Source organism: Salvelinus namaycush, chromosome 5 (assembly GCF_016432855.1).
Source record: "Salvelinus namaycush isolate Seneca chromosome 5, SaNama_1.0, whole genome shotgun sequence".
Classification (NCBI taxonomy): domain Eukaryota; kingdom Metazoa; phylum Chordata; class Actinopteri; order Salmoniformes; family Salmonidae; genus Salvelinus; species Salvelinus namaycush.
In genome coordinates this window covers 63622863-63648938 of record NC_052311.1, presented here as the reverse complement: position 1 = coordinate 63648938, position 26076 = coordinate 63622863, and the positions used below count along the sequence as shown (strand labels likewise).

The following is a 26076-nucleotide window of genomic DNA, read 5'->3' as shown; positions in this document are numbered from 1 at the left end:
TACACCAGGCAGAGAGACAGATAGGCTAGGTTAGGATACACCAGGCAGAGAGACAGATAGGCTAGGTTAGGATACACCAGGCAGAGAGACAGATAGGCTAGGTTAGGATACACCAGGCAGAGAGGATTTCAGATGAAACCCTTTTTAGGTTCCCGTACTGTACTCCCAAACCCACTGACCTCAGTACACATCAACCCAAATCCTAATACCCTTTCACCCAAGTGAAGGACAATACTGGAAGTTTATACTGAACATATTTGTTGGAATGTTTATCCTCTTAAATGCTAATACTATAAAGGTTTTTATTGTAATGTCAATCATTAAAAAGTACAGTAAAAAATTGTCATTGATTAATTAATGATTGGCGTCTATGACGTAAGTCACTTAAAAATAAATGTCATAAATTACTTGGGCATTGGTAAAAGATCATTACAAATGATCATTAATAACTTACAGTAATAAATACTTTAGGCAGTTTAAAAGAAAATGACTGAAGGCACACACACATGCACACACTGACACACAGTAAACATAACTTCTCTTTGACACGCACTCTCATGATGCCTGCATGATCATCCCCAACCCTATTCCCAACACACACTATACACACACCCCAACACTAAGCTGCTATTTCATATGGAAGCTCCTCTCCACAACAGTGCATATCTCTAGTCCTGCACTTTAAAAGTCCAATTCAACCTCAAATGGACAAAAAACGTTTTGTTTTAAACTCCCTACACTACAGTATCTATGCACAAGGGGCTTGTCTAACCCTGTAACCCTGTTCTCTAACTGTTACACTATCTACGGATTCGCTGACGATCACTTCTTTTACTTCTCTTCCGTCGGAAACTCAACCATTGGGACTTTCTCCGTCGTCGGGGAGACGGGCAGGGTGACCATACCCTCTGGGGGAGGAGATTGTGCTCCTGCAGTGCCGGCGAATCCTTTGGCAATGTCGTCAAAGGTCCGCCCCTTGGTCTCCGGAACTTTGAAGTAGGTGAAGACGAAGAAGAAGATGAGGAAGATCATGAAGATGATGAAGACGTAAGGACCACACAGCTCCTGTAAAGGAGAGAGAGGAGGTTAGAGAGTAACACAATCTAAGCTGTAAAGTTTGTCTGATGTTTTTGCCAATCCCATTCATTCAGCTTTGAGGCCTGCAGATGTATCTTGATACATATACATAGGTGTCTGTAGTAAGAGGGGTAGGATGAGGAAGAAGAACCAACCTCCAGTTTGGGGAAGCCCAGCCCAACCAGGAAGTTGGCGGTCCAGTTGGAGCAGCCAGCGACGGCCATAGCTGCAGGCCGAGGCCCCTGGGAGAACAACTCAGCAACTATGAACCATGGGATAGGACCTGGGCCCATCTCAAAACTGGCCACGAAGGCAAACACCGCCACGATGGCCAGGTAGCTCAGAGACGTGTTGGTCTTCTACTCAGAGAGGAGGGAGGGAATGGAGGGATCAAACAAGTTTGTTTTTTTCACCTTTATTTAACCAGGTAGGCCAGTTGAGAACAAGTTCTCATTTACGACTGCGACCTGGCCAAGATAAAGCAAAGCAGTGCGACAAAAACAACAACACAGAGTTTCACATGGGATAAACAAACGTACAGTCAATAACACAATAGAAAAATCTGTATACAGTCTGTGCCAATGAAGTAAGGAGGTAATGCAATAAATAGGCCAAGAGTGGCGAAGTAATTACAATTTAGCAATTTACACGAGTGATATATGTGTAGATGAGGATGTGCAAGTAGAAATACTGGTGTGCAAAAGAGCAGAAAAACAAAAACAAATATGGGGATAAGGTAGGTAGTTGGTTGGATGGGCTATATACAGATGGGCTGTGTACAGCTGCAGCGATCGGAAAGCTGCTCTGACAGCTGACGCTTAAAGTTAGTGAGGGAGATATAAGTCTCCAACTTCAGTGATTTTCATTGGCAGCAGAGAACTGGAAGGAAAGGCGGCCAAAGGAGGTGTTGGCTTTGGGGATAACCAGTGAAATATACCTGCTGGAGCGTGTGCTACGGGTGGGTGTTGCTATGGTGACAAGTGAGCTGAGATAAGGCAAAGCTTTACCTAGCAAGGACTTATAGATGACCTGGAGCCAGTGGGTTTGACGACGAATATGTAGCGAGGACCAGCCAAAAAGAGCATACAGGTCGCAGTGGTGGGTAGTATATGGGGCTTTGGTGACAAAACGGATGGCACTGTGATAGACTGCATCCAATCTGCTGAGTAGAGTATTGGAGGCTATTTTGTAAATGACATCGCCGAAGTCAAAGATCGGTAGGATAGTCAGTTTTACGAGGGTATGTTTGGCAGCATGAGTGAAGGAGGATTTGTTGCGAAATAGGAAGCCAATTCTAGATTTCATTTTGGATTGGAGATGCTTAATGTGAGTCTGGAAGGAGAGTTTACAGTCTAGTCAGACACCTAGGTATTTATAGTTGTCCACATATTCTAAGTCAGAACCGTCGAGAGTAGTGATGCTGGTCGGGCGCGTGGGTACAGGCAGCGATCAGTTGAAGAGCCTGCATTTCATTTTACTAGCATTTAAAAGCAGTTGGAGGCCACGGAAGGAGTGTTGTATGGCGTTGAAGCTCATTTGGAGGTTTGTTAACACAGTGTGCAAAGAAGGGACAGATGTATACAGAATGGTGTCGTCTGCATAGAGGTGGATCAAGGAATCACCCGCAGCAAGAGCGACATCATTGATATATATAGAGAAAAGTGTCGGGCTGAGAATTTAACCCTGCAGCACCCCCATAGAGACTGCCAGAGGTCCGGACAACAGGCCTTCCAATTTGACACACTGAACTCTACCTGAGAAGTAGTTAGTGAACCAGGCGAGGCAGTCATTAAAGGCTGTTGAGTCTGCCGATAAGAATAAAGTGATTGACAGAGTCGAAAGCCTTGGCCAGGTCAATGAAGACGACTGCACAGTACTGTCTTTTTTCGATGGCGGTTATGATATCGTTTAGGACCTTGAGCGTGGCTGAGGTGCACCTATGACCAGCTCGGAAACCAGATTGCATAGCGGAGAAGGTATGGTGGGATTCGAAATGGTCGGTAATCTGTTTGTTGACTTGGCTTTCGAAGACCTTAGAAGGGCAGGATGGATATAGGTCTCTAGCAGTTTGGGTCTAGAGTGTCTCCCCCTTTGAAGAGGGGGATTACCGCGGCAGCTTTCCAATCTTTAGGAATCTCAGACGATACGAAAGAGAGGTTGAACAGGCTAGTAATAGGGGTTGCAACAATGGCGGCGGATAATTTTTAATGTTAAGCAGTGGAATAAAATCCAGTCAAGGATATTTATGGTGTGACAAGAATAGTTATTGTCGGGTTCTTGACATTTGAAATGATGGACAGCCGAGATTCAAACTCACCACCAATGCGAGGGAGATGGTCATGAGCAGAGCACTGACAGCCATTCCAGCCAATCCGATAAGGTGCAGGGTCCTTCGTCCCGCCCTCTCCACCAGAAAGAGCTGTGAATCAAACAAGGAAGTGCTTAGAATGTGTCCAAGGGTATTACATTTCATATTGGAATCTGGTCAAGAGTAGTGCACTATCAAACTGTACTATTTCTGTATTATTATACTTGACACTTGATGTGTTAAAATACTTACAGACACCACTGTGAATAGAGTGTTGACCACCCCAGCTCCTATAGTGGCGTAGATGGGCTGGGTCACCCCGGCAGTGTCAAATATACCTGTCGAATAGTAGAATACCTGAGGAGGAAGTAGGAGAGAGGGAGAGGTTGTTGATTACATTCATAACCAATATGAGGATATGTATCTAGTTAAATCTAGTTGTTGTTGACCCATGTTTACTCCTACAGACAGAGAGAGGGCTGTTGTTTCACTGTGTTCTGTGGCCATCTGGGTTTGATTGATGCTGGATTTATAATTGTTTTATGTAACCTTTATTTAAGAAGGGAGTCATGCTGAGACCACTGTCTCTTTAGCAGATGAGCCCTGCATGAACACATCAATAAACAACAGTTTTACTATACATATCTATATACACATCAATAAACAACAGTTTTACTATACATATCTATATACACATCAATAAACAACAGTTTTACTATACATATCTATATACACATCAATAAACAACAGTTCTACTATACATATCTATATACACATCAATAAACAACAGTTTCACTATACATATCTATCTATATACACATCACTAAACAACAGTTTTACTATACATATCTATATACACATCAATAAACAACAGTTTCACTATACATATCTATATACACATCAATAAACAACAGTTTTACTATACATATCTATATACACATCAATAAACAACAGTTTTACTATACATATCTATATACACATCAATAAACAACAGTTTTACTATACATATCTATATACACATCAATAAACAACAGTTTTACTATACATATCCATATACACATCAATAAACAACAGTTTTACTATACATATCCATATACACATCAATAAACAACAGTTTTACTATACATATCTATATACACATCAATAAACAACAGTTTTACTATACATATCTATATACACATCAATAAACAACAGTTTCACTATACATATCTATATACACATCAATTACAAAATACATGAAAGCAAACACAAAACACGAAAAGCAAAACACAATCATATGAAACATACACATTGTTCAGTAAAAGGGCCCTCTAACATCCGTCTGAATTAGGCCCAGTCTAAAGGTCATTGCACTGACCTTTAACCTGGGTCTGTCTGAGTCAGGATAAACTTGGCTAACGCTAACTCAGACTGACAGCCAGGTTAACTGACCTTATCAACAGACAATCTCCATTAGATCTTAGGGTGATCATCTCGCTAGTCATGTTATTATGCTACATCCATTCCACTTAATCAAGCGCTTCCTTCCTCAGCCTCTGGGCTGAAGAGGAGGTGGTGCCTTGACAGTCTCTGTATGTTGGCATCTCTTCACTGAATCATTTAGTTTCAGTATTCTAACGTTGAACTGTGACTTCTGTAGAACTGTGAGAGTTGCAACATTACACGTCCTACTACATATGCTTATACGCAATAACTTTATCTGGAAAGGCTCATTGAGAACTTATTCTTTTGAAATATGTGGCTATGCTTCTCTTTCCTCATCTCCTTTCCTTCATTACTAATTTATAAAAGGGCTGGATAGGTTTCCACCATATTGCTTCCAACTGTCATGTATTGTTAGATCAGGGGTCATGGATTAAGAGAAGGAAAAACTCTGTCCTTCTTAAAGGCTTTTCCCTAATGTTTTTCCTAGTTCGATTATGTAGTATGGAATAACTCCTGGCCCTAATTATGTTGCATTGTGGGAGTTGTAGTCTACTCACCGCGTTGATGCCAGAGAGCTGCTGGGAGAGCTGCAGGATGATGGCGATGATGATTGGCTGACGGTAGGCTGGCGAGCGGAAGAGTTCTGGAATAGTGACCTTCTTCTCCATGGCCATCTTCATCCCTTCTTCCTTCATCTCCTGGATGTCATCACTTACGTCCTCACAGCCACGCAGACGCACCAGGGCTGGAGGGAGGGCAAGATATTTTTTAAATACTAGGTAATTTCAGATACTAATGAATCCCAAATAAACAACAGAGTAATTGTCATGTAATTACTTTTACACCACATAGTTTCTAAGTAAACAGTCAAATAAAAAAGTCACCTTAATGAGTGCTGTGCAATATGATCAGTAACATCTCCTTTATTTAATATGATCAGTAACATCTCCTTTATTTAATATGATCAGTAACATCTCCTTTATTTAATATGATCAGTAACATCTCCTTTATTTAATATGATCAGTAACATCTCCATTATTTAATATGATCAGTAACATATCTTATGTGTAATATGATCAGTAACATCTCCTTTATTTAATATGATCAGTAACATCTCCTATGTGTAATATGATCAGTAACATCTCCTATGTGTAATATGATCAGTAACATCTCCTATGTGTAATATGATCAGTAACATCTCCTATGTGTAATATGATCAGTAACATCTCCTATGTGTAACATGATCAGTAACATCTCCTATGTGTAATATGATCAGTAACATCTCCTATGTGTAACATGATCAGTAACATCTCCTATGTGTAACATGATCAGTAACATTTCCTATGTGTAATATGATCAGTAACATCTCCTATGTGTAATATGATCAGTAACATCTCCTATGTGTAATATGATCAGTAACATCTCCTATGTGTAACATGATCAGTAACATCTCCTATGTGTAATATGATCAGTAACATCTCCTATGTGTAACATGATCAGTAACATCTCCTATGTGTAACATGATCAGTAACATCTCCTATGTGTAATATGATCAGTAACATCTCCTATGTGTAACATGATCAGTAACATCTCCTATGTGTAATATGATCAGTAACATCTCCTATGTGTAATATGATCAGTAACATGTCTCCTCTCCCTGACCTTTGCGAGCCTCCTCCTCCTGGTTGAGGCTGATGAGGAGGTAGCGGGGGCTCTCTGGGCAGAAGGGCAACATGATGCTCTGCACCACAGCAGGGATGGCCGTCAGGGACAGCAGGAGGGGCCACAGGGAGTCTGACCCCAGCAGAAACTCCAGACCAAAGACCTACAGAGCAGAGAGAGGGACAACAGGATGGCCAGGGTTAAAGCTTAAGGTAGTAGAAGAGTCATGCTCAAACTAAAACAGATTTAACTGACTTGATTGTACAGAAAAAGGAGATCAGTCAATTACATTCAGTGAAATGAACAGCATTTAATTCAGTTGACCTCAATAACATTAAGTTCAATTAATTACAATAAACTCAGTAGAGTTTGAACTAAAATAACCTAAATGAAAGTGAACCCAGTGCCTGGTCCTCTCTGTGGTACCTGTGCCACCAGGATGCCAATGACCACTCCCAGCTGGTGGAGGGTGCCGAAGGCCCCCCTGAGGTGCGTGGGGGCCAGCTCTCCCACGTACATGGGCGTCAGTCCCGTACACAGGCCACAGAACACGCCAATGACCAGCCTGCCAATGATGACCATCTCAAAGGACTTACACAGGCTGGACAGACCCATCAGAGTTCCACCCAGAAGGGCCAGTACGTTGGCCAGGAGCATGGACTTACGCCTGGGGAGATAGAGAGAGAGAGCGAGAGAGCGAGAGAGCGAGAGAGCGAGAGAGGATAGGAAAAGGGGAAAGAAAAGAAAGAAAGTGGGAGGAAAAATGTGTGATGTTAGAAACATGAATGGCCTGCTAAATAAAGAGTGATGAAGTGAGGTGAGATGAGGCCAGGTTAGAGTAGAGGTTGACCGATTAATTGGAATGGCCGATTAATTAGGGCCAATTTCAAGTTTTCATAACAATCGGTAATCGTCATTTTTGGACACCGATTATGGCGGATTACGTTGCACTCCACGAGGAGACTGCGTGGCAGGCTGACTACCTGTTATGCGAGTGCAGCAAGGAGCCCAGGTAAGTTGCTAGCTAGCATAAAACTTATCTTATAAAAAACAATCAATCTTAACATAATCACTAGTTAACTACACATGGTTGATGATATTACTAGTTTATCTAGCGTGTCCTGCGTTGCATATAATCGATGCGGTGCCTGTTAATTTATCATTGAATCACAGCCTACTTCGACAAACGGGTGATTTAACAAGCGCATTCACGAAAAAAGCACTGTCGTTGCACCAACGTGTACCTAACCATAAACATCAATGCCTTTCTTAAAATCAATACACAAGTATATATTTTTAAACCTGCATATTTAGTTAATATTGCCTGCTAACATTAATTTCTTTTAACTAGGGAAATTGTGTCACTTCTCTTGCGTTCTGTGCAAGCAAAGTCAGGGTATTTGCAGCAGTTTGGGCCGCCTGGCTCGTTGCGAACTGTGTGAAGACCATTTCTTTCTAACAAAGACCGTAATTAATTTGCCAGAATTGTACATAATTATGACATGACATTGAAGGTTGTGCAATGTAACAGCAATATTTAGACTTATGGATGCCACCCGTTAGATAAAATACGTAACGGTTCCGTATTTCACTGAAAGAATAAACGCTTTGTTTTCAAAATTATAGTTTCCGGATTTTACCATATTAATGACCTAAGGCTCGTATTTCTGTGTGTTATTATATTATAATTAAGTCTATGATTTGATAGAGCAGTCTGACTGAGTGGTGGTAGGCAGCAGCAGGCTCGTAAGCATTCATTCAAACAGCAATTCCCTGCATTTGCCAGCAGCTCTTCGCTGTGCTTCAAGCATTGCGCTGTTTATGACTTCAAGCCTATCAACTCCCGAGATTAGGCTGACAATACTAAAGTACCTATTAGAACATCCAATAGTCAAAGGTATATGAAAAACAAATGGTATAGAGAGAAATAGTCCTATAATAACTACAACCTAAAACTTCTTACCTGGGAATATTGAAGACTAATGTCTTCAAGGAACCACCAGCTCATAAAAGGAACCACCAGCTTTCATATGTTCTGAGCAAGGAACTTAAACGTTAGCTTTTTTTACATGGCACATAATGCACTTTTACTTTCTTCTCCAACACTGGGTTTTTGCATTATTTAAACCAAATTGAACATGTTTCATTATTTATTTGAGGCTAAATTGATTTTATTGATGCATTATTTTAAGTTAAAATAAGTGTTCATTTAGTATTGTTGTAATTGTCATTATTACAAATATATATATAAAAATCGGACGATTAATCGGTATCGGCTTTTTTTGGTCCTCCAATAATCGGTATCGGCGTTGAAAAATCAGAATCGGTCGACCTCTAGTTAGGAGGTAAGACCGCAATTAACAGTACAGCCTCAATTAACATTACAGCCTCAATTAACATTACAGCCTCAATTAACATTACAGCCTCAATTAACATTACAGACTCAATTAACATTACAGCACAGAATCGACTAAGGGCCCTTGGTTCATCTTTGAGAGCAAATATTTACATGCCGCACACCTCTCATTGTGGTGCTGGGAATAAAATAAAATAAAACACTACAAAGTCATTACAGATACAAAACCACTTCCACACACACATTTACTGTACATCTGCATTGCTTTGTATCATTAGTCCTTAACTCACCTCCCAAACCTGTCCACCATGACCCCCACAGACAAGGACCCAACCATGCCCCCCACACTGAAGATGGCCACAGCGAAGCTCCAAACCATGGTGTTAGTCCCAGAGGAGAAGGGGTCTCCATAACGATCCATAGACACATTCTGGAAGAACCGTCGCAGTTTCTGAGAGTGGAGATGACAGACTTAGAACCTTCAGAGGTTAAAGGGTGGGAATATCACTGAGGATTTAGACAAGTGGTCTAAAATCCTAGTCCTGGAGATATACAGAAGGTGCAGGCATTTGTTCCAGCCCTGACTGTTATAGTCAATACACATGAGTACTGCCACTGACTGCCCACAAGGGGGAGACAAAGTTGAAAACAGCACATCTATCCAACTCCGTGTGAGTATGTGTGTGTGTGTGGGGTGGGGGGGGGGGGGGGGGGGGGGGTGACTAGTATGACACAACGCTAAGTTGATTATAAAAGGAGGTATCAATCCTTTTTGAATAAATAATACATTAATAATGATGGACCATTATGACCACTCCCGTATTGCACACGCACGCACGCACACACGCACACACACACACACACCTGCTCAGGGGCATTGATGACTCCAGTGTTGTATCCGAACTGCAGGGAGCCGATGACGGCTGTAGTGATGCAGTAGAGGAGGTAACAGGTCACTCCCTTCTTCTTCTGGGGATGGAGGAGAGATAGAGGGAGGAAGAGAGAGGGAGAGTGAAAACAGGGAGAGAGAGGGAGTGATGGAGGGAGAGGGGTGTTAAAATAATAGAAAGAGAGAGAGAAACAGATAACAAGAAAGTGACAGAGAAAAGGATAGCAAGAGAGAGAGAGAAACAGGAAATTAGATATCCACTGGTCTAATGCATATGGATGGAGATGTAGTGTACAATAATTCTGTCATTGTCATCATAGCCAGTGTCATAGCCAGTGTCTTGGCCCACAAGGCTCTTGTTGTTCCCAGTGACAGTAGAAAATACACAAAGAACCATTCTGTTTGTGATTGTTCTCCCTCTCTTCTGCTTTCTCTCTGAGCATTCACAAGCTGTCACTGTCTACACTGCCACGCTAGCCTAAGTGTTACAAAGCAGTGGAAATGGAACCATGTTTCGTAATCCTGATCGACCCGGAGTCTTGAGGATGAACTGTGAGAAGAATAGAGACTCTATGCTACTATGGATTTATGCTACTTTATTCTACTGTTGAGGCCTATTGTATGGGGTTCGGCTGTTATACCAGTCCAATATGCGTTAATATACTAATACTAACTACTACTTAAACAAATACCAAGTGAATACATCTGGCATGAAGATGTTTTCTTTTTAGCTGTGGGTTTTTGGTGAATGATAGTCAGTTGTCACATTTAAAGCTGGGCAACATAGCAGCACCAAGCGGATTGGTTATAATGAAAGTCTGCAATACAAAGCCCTGGGCCAGACCAGGGAAAGAACCCCTGTTTGATGTGGTCTCTTTTAAAGGACCAAAACCTACTCATCTCAAATACCACATCTCTTTTACAGAGAATGTAGGCTATAGGAAAGTGACATGACAGTATATCAGTTATTATTACACAAAGGTAGGCTACTCTTTATGACACACACTATTACACATAGATGGGCCAAAGACGAGACGTTTAAATTTGGTGTTCGAAGGCCATTCATTCAACATAAAAAGAGAAATATGTATAAATATAATATTAAATCACTCAACTCTTACCCTTCTTTTGACCTAGAAATATTTGTGTTGCAAACTATTATATTAAGGGAGTTATTGAGCTCTAAAGTGTCAAAATGTCCTTCAGTGTAACTGTCCGGGTTAAAATTCTAATGACAAGTGTTTTTAAAAGTTTGAAATTCATCCTAAAAATATAAATGAACACTCATGGCATAATTGTGTGTGTTTGCAACAATATATAGAATAATGGACAACATACTGTATCTAAAAAATATTTTTAAAACTTGAATAACTTTTGTCTGGACTTTTGCTCTTCATCAATGTCATTCAGTATCACAAAGGTAAAAAGCCATTTTAAAGGTAATCATGTGACAGTGTGTGACATTACAAAGAAGACCCATTGAAGACCCTCTATCAATGTGATGAGGTGAGTAAACCTCTGATGATTTCACCTTTTCAACCTCTAGTAACCTTTGTACCAAAAACGCATGTCCTTCAGTACAACACAGAAAACATACTTTTAATGTTATGAATTTATAAAAGGCAATATTAAATATGAAAAGTAAGGATAATATTTTTAGGTCAAGGTCATTACTTTATATAGGTGGCCAAGGAACTGCTTGTTAAATATGTTTATGTATGAAATCCATCCTTCAGTATCACGCTTTTGTCCTTCAGCACAACAAAAGTTTAATGTTATACCACAATGTCACCCATTATGCTGAATGACAGTAGCTTTGTTATCCCATGTTTTCACAAGTTTACAACAATTAATCATTTAATTTAATTCAGATTTAATTGTTGTATGAATACTGAATATTATAATTTAAAACAATTTTATGGCATTTTTAGGTATTTTCAAGGCACATTATCTTTATACTGTAGATGCCGTTGTCTAATAAGGAGAAGGCTGCACGACACAGACAAAAGATTAACGCAGGTCCAGTTGCTAGGGAGAAAAGACTAGCCAGAAGAAAAGCAAGATATTGTTTTCATGGTTTCATGCTACTGTCAGCAACAGAATAGGATATGATAGGATATAAAGCTGGGTGGATAACACTTAACATTAAGTTGCACTATTACACTCTAGTTAATGTTTTATTGCACTGCAGTTAAGGTATAACTGATGGATTATATTAGTTAATATAATATTACACACACACACAGGTTAGTAGAGGTAATATGTACATAATTGAGGTCAATGCAAATAGTCAGGGTAGCCATTTGATTAGCTGTTCAGCAGTCTTATGGCTTGGGGGTAGAAGCTGTTAAGAAGCCTTTTGGACCTAGACTTGGCACTCCGGTACCGCTTGCCTTGCTGTAGCAGAGAGAACATCTATGACTAGGGTGGCTGGAGTCTTAGGCCATTTTTAGGGCCTTCCTCTGACACCGCCTGGTATAGAGGTCATGGATGGCAGGAAACTTGGCCCCAGTGATGTACTGGGCCGTACGCACTACCCACTGTAGTTCCATGCAGTCGGAGGCCGAGAAGTTGACATACCAGGCAGTGATGCAACCAGTCAATATGCTCTCGATGGTACAGCTGTACAGTCGTGGCCAAAAGTTTTGAGAATGACACAACTATTAATTTTCACAAAGTCTGCTGCCTCAGTTTGTATGATGGCAATTTGCATATACTCCAGAATGTTATGAAGAGTGATCAGATGAATTGCAATTAATTGCAAAGTCCCTCTTTGCCATGCAAATTAACTGAATCCCCAAAAAACATGTCCACTGCATTTCAGCCCTGCCACAAAAGGACCGGCTGACATCATGTCAATGATTCTCCCGTTAACACAGGTGTGAGTGTTGACGAGGACAAGGCTGGAGATCACTCTGTCATGCTGATTGAGTTCGAATAACAGACTGGAAGATTCAGAAGGAGGGTGGTGCTTGGAATCATTGTTCTTCCTCTGTCAAACATGGTTACCTGCAAGGAAACACGTGCCGACATCATTGCTTTGCACAAAAAGGGCTTCACAGGCAAGGATATTGCTGCCAGTAAGATTGCACCTAAATCAACCATTTATCGGATCATCAAGAACTTCAAGGAGAGCAGTTCAATTGTTCTGAAGAAGGCTTCAGGGCGCCAAAGGAAGGCCAGCAAGCGCCAGGACCATCTCCTACAGTTGATTCAGCTGCGGGATCGGGGCACCACCAGTACAGAACTTGCTCAGGAATGGCAGCAGGCAGGTGTGAGTGCATCTGCACGCACAGTGAGGCAAAGATTTTTGGAGGATGGCCTGGTGTCAAGAAGGGCAGCAAAGAAGCCACTTCTCTCCAGGAAAAACATCAGGGACAGACTGATATTCTGCAAAAGGTACAGGGATTGGACTGCTGAGGACTGGGGTAAAGTCATTTTCTCTGATGAATCCCCTTTCCTATTGTCTGGGGCATCCGGAAAAAAGCTTGTCTGGAGAAGACAAGGTGAGCGCTACCATCAGTCCTGTGTCATGCCAACAGTAAAGCATCCTGAGACCATTCATGTGTGGGGTTGCTTCTCAGCCAAGGGAGTGGGCTCACTCACAATTTTACCTAAGAACTCAGCCATGAATAAAGAATGGTACCAACACATCCTCCGAGAGCAACTTCTCCCAACCATCCAGGAACAGTTTGGTGATGAACAATGCCTTTTCCAGCATGATGGAGCACCTTGCCATAAGGCAAAAGTGATAACTAAGTGGCTCGGGGAACAAAACATCGATATTTTGGGTCCATGGCCAGGAAACTCCCCAGACCTTAATCCCATTGAGAACTTGTGGTCAATCCTCAAGAGGCGGGTGGACAAACAAAAACCCACAAATTCTGACAAACTCCAAGCTTTGATTATGGAAGAATGGGCTGCCATCAGTCAGGATGTGGCCCAGAAGTTAATTGACAGCATGCCAGGGCGGATTGCAGGGGCCTTGAAAAAGAAGGGTCAACACGCAAATATGGACTCTTTGCATCAACTTCATGTAATTGTCAATAAAAGCTTTTGACACTTATGAAATGCTTGTAATTATACTTCAGTATTCCATAGTAACATCTGACAAAAATATCTAAAGACACTGAAGCAGCAAACTTTGTGGAAATTAATATTTGTGTCATTCTCAAAACTTTTGGCCACGACTGTAGAACTTTTTGAGTATCTGAGGACCCGTGCCAAATCTTTTCAGTCTCCTGAGGGGGAATAGGCGTTATTGTGCCCTCTTCACGACTGTCTTGGTGTGGCTGGACCATGATAGTTTGTTGGTGATGTGGACACCAAGCTCTCAACCTGCTCCACTACAGCCCTGTCGATGAGAATGCTCAGCCCTCCTTTTCCTGTAGTCCACGATCATCTCCTTTGTCTTAATGTTATGAGCTATAGGCTACGTGTGTACAGGAATGTAAAGGAAAACTGATCGTTGCTTTATCATAACGGTCCTAATATACAGTACCAGTCAAAAATTTGGACACACCTCCTCAATCATGGGTTTTTCTTTATTTTTGCTATTTTCTACATTGCAGAATAATAGTGAAGACATCAAAACTATGAAATAACATATGGAATCATGTAGTAACCAAAAATCAAAATATATATAAATATATATAATTCTTTTGAACCCCCTTTTTCTCCCCAATTTCGTGGTATCCAATTGTTAGTAGTTACTGTCTTGTCTCATCGCTACAACTCCCGCACGGACTCGAGAGAGGCGAAGGTCGAGAGCCATGCGTCCTCCGAAACACAACCCAACCAAGCCGCACTGCTTCTTAACACAGCGCGTATCCAACCCGGAAGCCAGCCGCACCAATGTGTCGGAGAAAACACTGTACACCTAGCGATCGGGTCAGCGTGCACTGCACCCGGCCCGCCACAGGAGTCGCTAGAGCGCGATGAGACAAGAATATCCCTGCCGGCCAAACCCTCCCTAACCCGGACGACGCTGGGCCAATTGTGCGCCGCCCATGGGCCTCCCGGTCGTGGCCGGCTGCGACAGCCTGGGCTCGAACCCAGAGTCTCTGGTGGCACAGCTAACACTGCGATGCAGTGCCTTAGACCACTGCACCACCCAGGAGGCCCCAAAAATGTATTTTAGATTTTAGATTCTTCAAAGTAGCCACCCTTTGCCCTGATGACAGCTTTGCACACTCTTGACATTTTTTCAACCAGCTTCACCTGGAATGCTTTTCGAACAGTCTTGAAGGAGTTCCCACATTTGCCGAGGACTTTTTGGCTGCTTTTCTTTCACTCTGCGGTCCAACTCATCCCAAACCATCTCAATTGGGTTGAGGTCGGGTGATTGTGGAGGCCAGGTCATCTGATGCAGCACTCCATCACTCTCCTTCTTGGTCAAGTAGCCCTTACACAGCCTGGAGGTGTGTTGGGTCATTGTCCCACTAAGTGCACACCAGATGGGATGGCGTAACGCTGCAGAATTCTGTGGTAGCCATCCTAGTTAAGTCTGCCTTGAATTCTAAATAAATCACTGACAGTGTCACCAGCAAAGAACCCCCCCACCATCACACCTCCTCCTCCATACTTCACGGTTGGAACCACACATGCGGAGATCATTCGTTCACCTACTCTGCGTCTCACAAAGACACAGTGGTTGGAATCAAAAATCTCAAATTTGGACTCATCAGACCCAAGGACAGATTTCCATCGGTCTAATGTCCATCGCTCGTGTTTCTTGGCCCAAGCAAGTCTCTTCTTATTATTGGTGTCCTTTAGTAGTGGTTTCTTTGCAGGAATTCGACCATGAAGGCCTGATTCACGCAGTCTATTCTGAACAGTTGATGTTGAGATGTGTCTGTTACTTGAACTCTGTGAAGTATTTATTTGGGCTGCAATCTGAGGTGCAGTTAACTCTAATGAATTCATCCTCTGCAGCAGAGGTAACTCTGGGTCTTCCTTTCCTGTGGCGGTCATCATGAGAGCCAGTTTCATCATAGCGCTTGATGGTTTTTGTGACTGCGCTTGAAGAAACTTTAAAAGTTCTTGAAATTTTCCAGATTGACTAACCTTCATGTCTTAAAGTAATGATGGACTTCTCTTTGCTTATTTGAGCTGTTCTTACCATAATATGGACTTGATATTTTACCAAATAGGGCTATGTTCTGTATACCACCCCTACCTTGTCACAACACAACTGATTGGCTCAAACGCATTAAGGAAAGAAATTCCACAAATTAACTTTTACCAAGGCACACCTGTTAATTGAAATTCATTCCAGGTGACTGACTACCTCATGAAGCTGGTTGAGAGAATGCCAAGAGTGTGCAAAGCTGTCATCAAGGCAGAGGGTGGCTACTTTGAAGAATCTCAAATATAAAATATATTTTGATTTGTTTAACACTTTTTTGGTTACTACATGATTACGTGTGTTATTTCATAGTTTTGATTATGAAAATAGTACACTTTTTTTTTTTACTGAATGAGTAGGTGTGTCCAAACTTTTGACTGGTACTGTATGTGTAGGAGGCATAATTAAGAGGCCTAGTTCTGGAACATAATTCAAATCAAAGACCAACTGACACAGAATGACTACATACGGAGGTAACCTGGGCTAACACTAAAAACACAGACGCCGGTGCCATAAGAATAAAATTCTCAAAGGGTTTCATTACCCAAGTTACACTGATAAAAGTGTTATGTTCTGTGATAGTACTAATCAGGCATATTGTATTTCCCTAGGAAGGACACTCTGGCCTTGTGACATTACAATACCCAGTCATCTAAAACAATATGAAAACTAAATGAATAGGCCTACTACAAGTGAAGTAAGATATGTAAAGACGGTGAAACAGGGTCCCCTTCAAAATAATAATCACCATGAGATGATGTAAGTCTTTATAGGTTTGTGTAAAACAGATGTTGTGCAAGTCACCAAGTGTTGACTGTCTCCATAGGTACGGTCTGGAGGACAGACTGGTGAGTGTGTTTTGACTGTCTCCAGAGGTACGGTCTGGAGGACAGGCTGGTGAGTGTGTTTTGACTGTCTCCAGAGGTACGGTCTGGAGGACAGGCTGGTGAGTGTGTTTTGACTGTCTCCAGAGGTACGGTCTGGAGGACAGGCTGGTGAGTGTGTTTTGACTGTCTCCAGAGGTACGGTCTGGAGGACAGGCTGGTGAGTGTGTTTTGACTGTCTCCAGAGGTACGGTCTGGAGGACAGACTGGTGAGTGTGTTTTGACTGTCTCCAGAGGTACGGACTGGAGGACAGGCTGGTGAGAGTGTTTTGACTGTCTCCTGACGTACGGGCTGGAGGACAGGCTGGTGAGTGTGTTTTGACTGTCTCCAGAGGTACGGGCTGGAGGACAGACTGGTGAGTGTGTTTTGACTGTCTCCAGAGGTACGGGCTGGAGGACAGGCTGGTGAGTGTGTTTTGACTGTCTCCAGAGGTACGGTCTGGAGGACAGGCTGGTGAGTGTGTTTTGACTGTCTCCAGAGGTACGGGCTGGAGGACAGGCTGGTGAGTGTGTTTTGACTGTCTCCAGAGGTACGGTCTGGAGGACAGGCTGGTGAGTGTGTTTTGACTGTCTCCAGAGGTCCGGGCTGGAGGACAGACTGGTGAGTGTGTTTTGACTGTCTCCAGAGGTCCGGGCTGGAGGACAGACTGGTGAGTGTGTTTTGACTGTCTCCAGAGGTACGGGCTGGAGGACAGACTGGTGAGTGTGTTTTGACTGTCTCCAGAGGTACGGGCTGGAGGACAGGCTGGTGAGTGTATCTCTTTAATAGACGTAGGCCTTCATATTTAATCTGCACAGACATGTTAAAGATGGAAACTGCAGTAGAGGAATCAGCGCCCCTGTCTGCTCCACGGCCGTTGTTATTGTTTTTGTTGACGAAGTGGAGGTGAGGGGCTTGCCCTTTGTGCTGTTGTCTGTGCCCAATAATCCTTGTACCATTTTTTTGTGCTGCTACCATGTTGTGCTGCTGCCATGTTGTGTTGCTACCGTGTTGTTGTCATGTTTTGTTTCTACCATGCTGTGTTGTCATGTGTTGCTGTCTTAGGTTAGGTTAGGTTGTCTTAGGTCTCTATTTCTGTAGTGTTGTGGTGTCTCTCTTGTCGTGATGTGTGTTTTGTGACGTGTCAGTTTGACCATTAAGGATTCCAGCTTTAATGTTGAGTAAGACAGCAAGAAAGAGTGTGTGAGCACATCATTTACTGTACTGAATACCGTCACAGTTCATAACATGACTAAATAAGGGAGTAGCTGAGTGAGTAAGGAGCACAGTGTGTGACAGTGCAGAATACTACAGTATGTGTGTGTCTAATCAAATCAAATGTATTTGTCACATTTACAGTGAAATGCTTACTTACAAGCCCTTAACCAACAATGCAGTTTTAAGAAAAAAAAAGAGTTAAGAAAATATTTACTAAATAAACTGTATTAAAAAAGTAAAAAATAAAAGAGCAACAATAAAATAACAGTAACAAGGCTATATACAGGGGGTACCGGTACCGAGTCAATGTGCGGGGGTATAGGTTAGTCGAGGTAATTGAGGTAATATGTGCATGTAGGTAGGGTTAAAGTGACTCATAGATAATAAAAAGTGAGTAGCATGGTTGAGTGTGTGTATACCACACATACTGTACTATACTAAAAAGCCTGTAAAGCTTGTTGACAAGCACAACTTGTTTTACACAAACCTATATAGACATGTGCATTTATGTCAGTGTGTGTGTGTGTGTGTGTGTGTGTGTGTGTGTGTGTGTGTGTGTGTGTGTGTGTGTGTGTGTGTGTGTGTGTGTGTGTGTGTGTGTGTGTGTGTGTGTGTGTGTGTGTGTGTGTGTGTGTGTCACATGAGTATGAAGGGGTATGTGGATACCCCTTCAAATTAGTATATTTGGCTATTTCAGCCACACTTGTTGCTGACAGGTGTATAAAATCGAGCACACCGCCATGCAATCTCCATAGACAAACATTGGCAGTAGAATGGCCTTACTGAAGACCTCAGTGAATTTCAACTTGGCACCGTCATAAGATGCCACCTTTCCAACTAGTCTGTTTGTCAAATTTCTGCCCTGCTAGAGCTGCCAACTGTAAGTGGTGTTATTGTGAAATGGAAACGTCTAGGAGCAACAAGGGCTCAGCCGCAAAATAGTAGGCAACACAAGCTCACAGAACGGGACCGCTGAGTGCTGAAGCTCCTAGAGTGTAAAAATGGTCTGTCCTCGGTTGCAACACTCACTACCGAGTTCCGAACTGCCTCTGGAAGCAACGTCAGCACAATAACTGATCGTCAGGAGCTTCATGAAAAGGGTTTCCATGGCGGAGCAGTCACACACAAGCCTAAGATCACCATGCGCAATGCCAAGTGTCAGCTGGAGTGGTGTAAAGCTCACAGCCATTGGACTCTGGAGCAGTGGAAATGCGTTCTCTGGAGTGATGAATCACGCTTCACCATCTGCCAGTCTGACGGATTAATCTGGGTTTGGTGCATGCCAGGAGAACTCTACCTGCCCGAATGCATAGTGCCAACTGTAAAGATAAGTGGAGGACGAATAATGGTCTAGGCCTGTTTTTCATGGTTCGGGCTAGGCCCCTTAGTTCCAGTGAAGGGAAATCTTAACACTACAGCATACAATGACATTCTAGACGATTCTGTGCTTCCAACTTTGTGGCAACAGTTTGGGGAAGGCCCTTTCCTGTTCAGCATGACAATGCCCCTGTGCACAAAGCGAGGTCCATACAGAAATGGTTTGTCGAGATTGGTGTGGAAAAACTTGACTGGCCTGCACAGAGGCCTGACCTCAACCCCATCGAACACCTTTGGAATGAATTGGAACACTGACTGCGAGCCAGGCCTAATCGACCCAACATCAGTGCCCGACCTCACTCACTTGTGGCTGAATGGAAGTCCCCGCAGCAATGTTCCAACATCTAGTGGAGAGCCTTCCCAGAAGAGCGGAGGCTGTTCTAGCAGCAAAGGGGGGACAAACACCATATTAATGCCCATGATTTTGGAATGAGATGTTCGACAAGCAGGTGTCCAAACACTTTTGGTCATGTAGTGTAACAACATGGTCAGTGAGTGACATGCAATTGACAAGAAGCTCAATTTCACATCAACGGTTGGTAGGAAAGTCTCATTGCCTAACAGCCACAAAGAAGAGAAAGACAACCAACAGTGTGCAACCTGTTTCAAAAGACAAGCCATGTTGTAGCTAGGCAACCATATGAAGAAGCATCTGGTAACAATAAGCATCCAATCCATCTGTATTTTAGAGTGGTTAAGAGTGTAATCATGACTAGGTTAGCAGTGTTGTTAGGGGCACTTTATGTAAATGATAGAGAATAAGGAAAGCCTTGTGTTGCTAAGTCAATGTATGGAGATCTGAGGTCACAGGGTTCATCATGGGGGGGGTGTCATGTTCGCTGGAATAATTATCGGACCAAACTGCAGCGCGATATGGTTTCCACGTAATATTTATTTGAAAAACGCGCAAAACAACAAAGAAAGAACAAAACAAACAACAAACCATGACTACAGAGGTGCTACGTGCACTAACTCAAAACAATATCCCATAAAACACAGGTGGAAAAAATGCTACTTAAATATGATTCCCAATTAGAGACAACGATAGCCAGCTGCCTCTAATTGGGAATCCTACCAAACACCAACATAGAAAAACTAAACTAGAATCCCACATAGAAAAGAATAACTAGAAAACCCCCCAGTCACGCCCTGACCTACTATACCATAGAAAAACAAAGGCTCTCTATGGTCAGGGCGTGACAGTATACCCCCCAAAGGTGCGGACTCCGGCCGCAAAACCTGAAACAAATGGGGAGGGTAGGGGGGGTGATTAGTGTCGGTGGCGGCTCTGGTGATGGACGAAGAACCCGCTCATCCCGCGGATCCGCCAGCATCGGGGGCGGCTCTGGTGCGGGACAAAGAACCCGCTCAGCTCGCGGATCCACCATCTTTGGTGGCGGCTCTGGTGCAGGCCGAAGAACCCGCTCATCCCGTGGATCCAGCCATGGCTGAACACTGTGCCTGGACTGGACCTCAGTATCAAGGAAGGCTCCTGCCATGGAGCGGGACTGGACACCAGATCTGGACTGGACATCAGTGCAGAGGAACGCTCCTGCCATGGAGCAGGACTGGACGCCATATCTGGACTGAGCACCGGCGCAGGAGAAGGCTCTGGCCATAGAGCTGGACCGGACGCCGTGCCTGGACTGGGCATCGGCGCAGGGGAAGGCTCCGTCCATAGAGCTGGACCGGACGCCGTGCCTGGACTGGGCATCGGCGCAGGGGAAGGCTCTCGCCATGGAGCAGGACTGGACGCTGTGCCTGGACTGGGCACCAACGCAGAAGAAGACTCTGGCCTTGGAGCTAGACTGGACGCCGTGCTTAGACTGGGCATCGGCGCAGGGGAAGGCTCCGGCCATGGAGCTGGAGGTTCCGGACCGTGTACCGTCTCAGGAGGTTCCGGACCGTGTACCGTCTCAGGAGGTTCCGGACCGTGGACCGTCTCAGGAGGTTCCGGACCGTGGACCGTCTCAGGAGGTTCCGGACTGTGGACCGTCTCAGGAGGTTCCGGACTGTGAAACGTCGCCGGAAGCTCTGGACTGGGGACCGTCGCCGGAAGCTCTGGACTGGGGACCGTCGCAGGAAGCTCTGGACTGGGGAGGCGCACTGGAGGCCTGATGCGTGGGGCCGGCACAGGTGGTACCGGACTGGTGACACGCACCTCAGGGAGAGTGCGAGGAGCAGGCACAAGACGTACCTGACTGGGAAGGCGCACTTGAGGGAGAGTGCGAGGAGCAGGCACAGGACGTACCGGACTGGGGACACGCACTTCAGGGAGAGTGCTAGGCGGAGACACATGACGTACCGGACTGGAGAGGTGCACTTGAGGCCAGAAGCGTGGAACCGGCACAGGTTGCACCAGACTGCTAACCGGATCCTCTGGTCGGATGTTGAGCAGAACACACTTGCACAACATCTCTCTCATCTCATTCTCTCGCAACTTCGCCATTGCCTCCCTGACAGTCTCTGGCTCTTCCCTCTGCTCAGCCGCCAGGCTCCATGTCCCCCCCCCCCCCCAAAAAAAAACTTGGGGTTGTCCTTGGGCTTTCTGTTGCCGCGAACCCTGTCGTCGTCGCTGTCCTCCATAATCTCCTTTCCGTCTGTCGCCAAGGAAGGGTTTCACATCTCCCCATCACTTCTTCCCATGTCCAGAAATCCTTCCCTCTTTGGGCACGCTGCTTGGTCCTGGTTTGATGGGATATTCAGTCACGTTCGCTGGAATAATTATCGGACCAAGGCGCAGCGGATGTTGAGTTCCCCATAATTTATTAGAAAGTGAAACTTAGCAAAACAAAAAACAATAAACTAACAACGAACCGTGACTACAGAGGTGCTACATGCACTAACTCAAAACAATATCCCATAAAACACAGGTGGAAAAAATACTACTTAAATATGATCCCCAATTAGAGACAACGATAGCCAGCTGCCTCTAATTGGGAATCATACCAAACACCAACATAGTGTCGGGGGCTAAACTAGAACCCCACATAGAAGATAATAACTAGAAAACCCCCCAGTCACACCCTGACCTACTATACCATAGAAAAACAAAGGCTCTCTATGGTCAGGGCGTGACAGGGGCGGTCTGATGGCCAATCTAGGCCTAATGGATAATCTCCACATAGCTACTGTTTACAAGGGCTTATAACTCTATCCCTCTGTCACACTATTACTATTGCTATTGCTCCCTCTATCATATGACTCTTTCTACTCCTTTCTCTCACCTCACACATCATTTCCTAAACCTCCCCCTTACTACATATTACTCTCTCTTCCCTCATTCTGTCTGTCTCTCCTAGTCCTACATGCAGGTACAGGCCAGAGAATAAAACAGACCCGCTCAAGTTCAGACACGCCACCTGTATCTGTAGCATCCGCCAATCCCCTTTCTCCTTCTCTATCCCCCCTCTCTCTCTTTCCGCTCTCCTCTCCCACTTCCCTTCCACCCCAACCCCTGTTCTTCTACATACCAGAGAGGAAAAGTAGTGCTTACCCGTCTCCTTGTAAATACCATTCTCTGACTGACTCATTAAAGGTAGGGAGACAAAGACAGGGGGGGGGGGAAACATTGCTCTACTCTTCCCCAGGAAACAGTGCTGGTGGATGAGGATTGTTTATGAAATAGTCACCAGAGATAAATTAATGTATAATGTACAAAGAGGTGGAGGAGAAGAGTAGTAGTAGAAATACTGTTGCACAACTGGTGTGACGGTAGAGTAACTAATGTGGTTCAAATGGTGATGTAATTCAATTGCATTGTTATGTTGTGGAAGGAAACATTAAAAACTGTAATTGCAACAACAACAAAAAGAAGCAACATGAATAAATGAATAAAATCATATGATGTAATCAGTAACTCTGTGAGAAGACCAGTACTCGACTTGGGCAGTAGCTCACCAGAGCTGAGTACCAGCACCTCAAAATTACTACTGCTTGAGTTCCTGCACCTTGTATAGAATATTATCGCAAAAGTATTGTGGAGTTCCTGCATCGAAATATAAATAGTACCAGCACCCAAAATGAGTACCAGCACCTATTTCAGTCCAAGTCAAGCACTGGAGAATACTAGATGTGAGAAGATGTGAGAAAAGAGATGATGACAGACCTAATGTGTTGCTTACCTTCCCATCTTCCATATTCTCCATCTTGAATTATGTTTCACTGTCTGACTTCCTCAGGAAAGATCAAATAACTCCAAGTTAAATAGTTTGTTTGAGTTTCTCCTTCCAAAACTAGGCTCTCATTTGCAAGGTAAACAATGTAGGCAGTCCAAACAGCAGTTTGCAGAGGAACCACCTGCAGAGAAAAATAAAAACAGAAGCATTTTAATACATTAGAAGTGATGAACTAAAACACCTGAAACACATCAAGCCTAGCAGCTGCTCAGACAGCAGAGTATATTTTACCTGTGGATGCACAAATTCAACCTCTACTGTACTGTAGACTATCTGGCTTGAGCAGCAAAAGACATGATGATTATACCCTCCCTCTTTCTCTTCCTTCCTCCCTCATCTCACCATCAGTTTCAACTCTAATTTTCAAATGAGAAAGAAATCAACGTTTCCCTAGATTGATATTGACATTATGATGTATTTTACGAAAGTGGTGATGATACAGGTTTAATTTTCATGCATACATTACATTTCATCCTATTCTATTCTATACCCCACTAATTCTGACAGAGCATCCTCCTGTTGACTACTATTGACTAAAGTCTATAAATAAATCTATGTCTATAAATACATCCCTTCTCATTCTAAATGTACAAATACAAATGTTTGCTAACTTCACAATAGTAAAACGATATAGGCTATTTTACCGTAATTCCTGTTTGGTGCCAAATAGGTTATCGTATCTCCCTTTAGTCCGTTATCTAGAACTGTATGCTTAGAAGAATGTTCAGCACTTGCTCCCCTCCCTCTCTCGTCACCGACTTATATACCATAGTGGCACAAGTCTGTCCGCACGTTCCCTAGCTTTGCCGACATCCTACGCGCCCTGGTCATGCTTGCTCCTACACGTAAAAGCGCACGTAGTTTTTTTACCAAATAATTGCGCTCGTGGGGCATTTAAGCCCTGAACAGCGCCTGGCAGGCATAAGGCATGATCATGTCTGAAAGAAAGTTCGAGGAGAGTGTAGGCTGGTTGGGAGTTGTGCCCCTGCCCATTCTCTCAAAATGTCGGTGCCTTTAGAAGACATGTTTTCGAGTTGAGCAAGACGATTATGAGATGGAGTTACATCGGGATGCCACCTGGCCGCTAGCAAAGCCAGGAGGAGAAAAATATTGGGACAGGGATACGGAAAGGTGGATTTCGAAGGAGGAATGGAGGAGGAAAAAGAGGAAGAAGAGGTCGAAGAGAATGAGGAAAGCAGAGGCTGAATTGGAATTTGATGAAGATGAAGATGGTGTGTAGAAGAAGTCTGGAGTCAAATACAAACAGGGTGCGCTGTCCACCAGACCGAGTTCTGGAAGTGAACTGGAAGTGAATGAGGGAGATTTAAGTGAGGTGGAAGGTGTGGTGAGGATCTCGCAAGCTGAGCCTTGCATTGATGGACATGCATTGATGGACATGGAGAAAGCAGAGGCTGAATTGGAATTTGATGAAGATGAAGATGGTGTGTAGAAGAAGTCTGGAGTCAAATACAAACAGGGTGCGCTGTCCACCAGACCGAGTTCTGGAAGTGAACTGGAAGTGAATGAGGGAGATTTAAGTGAGGTGGAAGGTGTGGTGAGGATCTCGCAAGCTGAGCCTTGCATTGATGGACATGGTTATGATAAAGATGAGTTTTGCCCAGTGGGAGTTAGATTCTTGGAGAAAGTGGATCCAGGCCTTTTGCTGGACAAATCCTTTTGCTCTAACTGGTTCTGCAGATGGATATATCCACTAATACAGGACTATTAAAGGCCCAGTGCACTAATTTTGTGGAACAAAAAAAAGTTACATTAGTATTTTTTATTCTGCAGCACCCTCAGCACCCCTACTTCCATTGGTATGCCTGTGAGGAGTAGATCTGTGCCAGCACAGAGGAATAGGCCAAGGAGTGATATATGCTTCAGTAAGGTGGGCTTCTTAGCATTCATAGCAATGGTTATCAACTCTACCTCAGAAATGGAATGTCAATCACAGAAAATAGATGTTCTGTTGGCAGCTGCAGTACTTGGGTGTACGAGATTTGACTTCTGAAGAGTTAGAGAGTGTGTTGAGAGGTGGTGTCCTGTCCTCCCAGACCATTGGCATGGTGCAGGAGCAGATAGGGTCAAAGTAGTAGAATTGGGTAGTCAGAAGGGTGTATTATATATTTTTTTTAAATGGTATATATTTTTGGGGTATCACAAAGTATAATGGATTTATACTATAGTCCAGTTGGGGGCATTAATGCAACATATTAGATGCCTACAGCCGTTAAACCCCACCGAAGAAGATGAAGAAGAAGACATGCAGCACTCTCTCACAGGCTGCATGTCGCCCCCAAGACCAGAACCAATCGCATGCAGGGAACAATGAGTCATCAAAGCCACATTCAAACAGAGCCAGAAAGCTGAAGCCTAGAGAAAAAAGGTAATATAGCTAGCATCTTTCAAAATGAAGGCAACTTTATACTGATATATCACTGATATATCAGACTGGTTTGTTATAGATTAGCAATATGTTTGTGTTTGTTAACTAGCTTGCTAGAAGGGCTGCTTAGCAAGCCCACTTAGCTAGGTAGTCTTGTTAGCTAGCTAGCAAGCTAGCTAGTTATCTGTGCTGGTTGTTAGCTTGTATAA

General features: G+C 43.6%; 1 protein-coding gene across 1 annotated transcript; it reads right to left on the bottom strand.

Moving 5' to 3' along the window:
• Nucleotides 1-24221, bottom strand: LOC120048694 (solute carrier family 2, facilitated glucose transporter member 3-like). Its single transcript, XM_038994850.1, has 11 exons — nt 24126-24221; nt 23428-23602; nt 9693-9797; nt 9119-9279; nt 6899-7139; nt 6473-6635; nt 5368-5555; nt 3638-3742; nt 3395-3496; nt 1233-1436; nt 1-1065 (listed from the first exon to the last, which is right to left on the bottom strand). The coding sequence occupies exons 2-11, from the start codon at nt 23449-23451 to the stop codon at nt 832-834; spliced, it is 1527 nt and encodes a 508-aa protein (XP_038850778.1). The 5' UTR covers nt 23452-23602; nt 24126-24221; the 3' UTR covers nt 1-831.
• Between the last annotated feature and the right edge of the window lie 1855 nt (nt 24222-26076).

Coding starts and splice junctions, on each gene's coding strand:
- LOC120048694 (XM_038994850.1), bottom strand. CDS start 23,451: ATGGAGAATATGGAAGATGGGAAG. Junction 9,280..9,692: donor TCATCAATGCCCCTGAGCAG/GTGTGTGTGTGT, acceptor CTCCACTCTCAG/AAACTGCGACGGTTCTTCCA. Junction 6,636..6,898: donor TTGGCATCCTGGTGGCACAG/GTACCACAGAGA, acceptor TCTGCTCTGTAG/GTCTTTGGTCTGGAGTTTCT.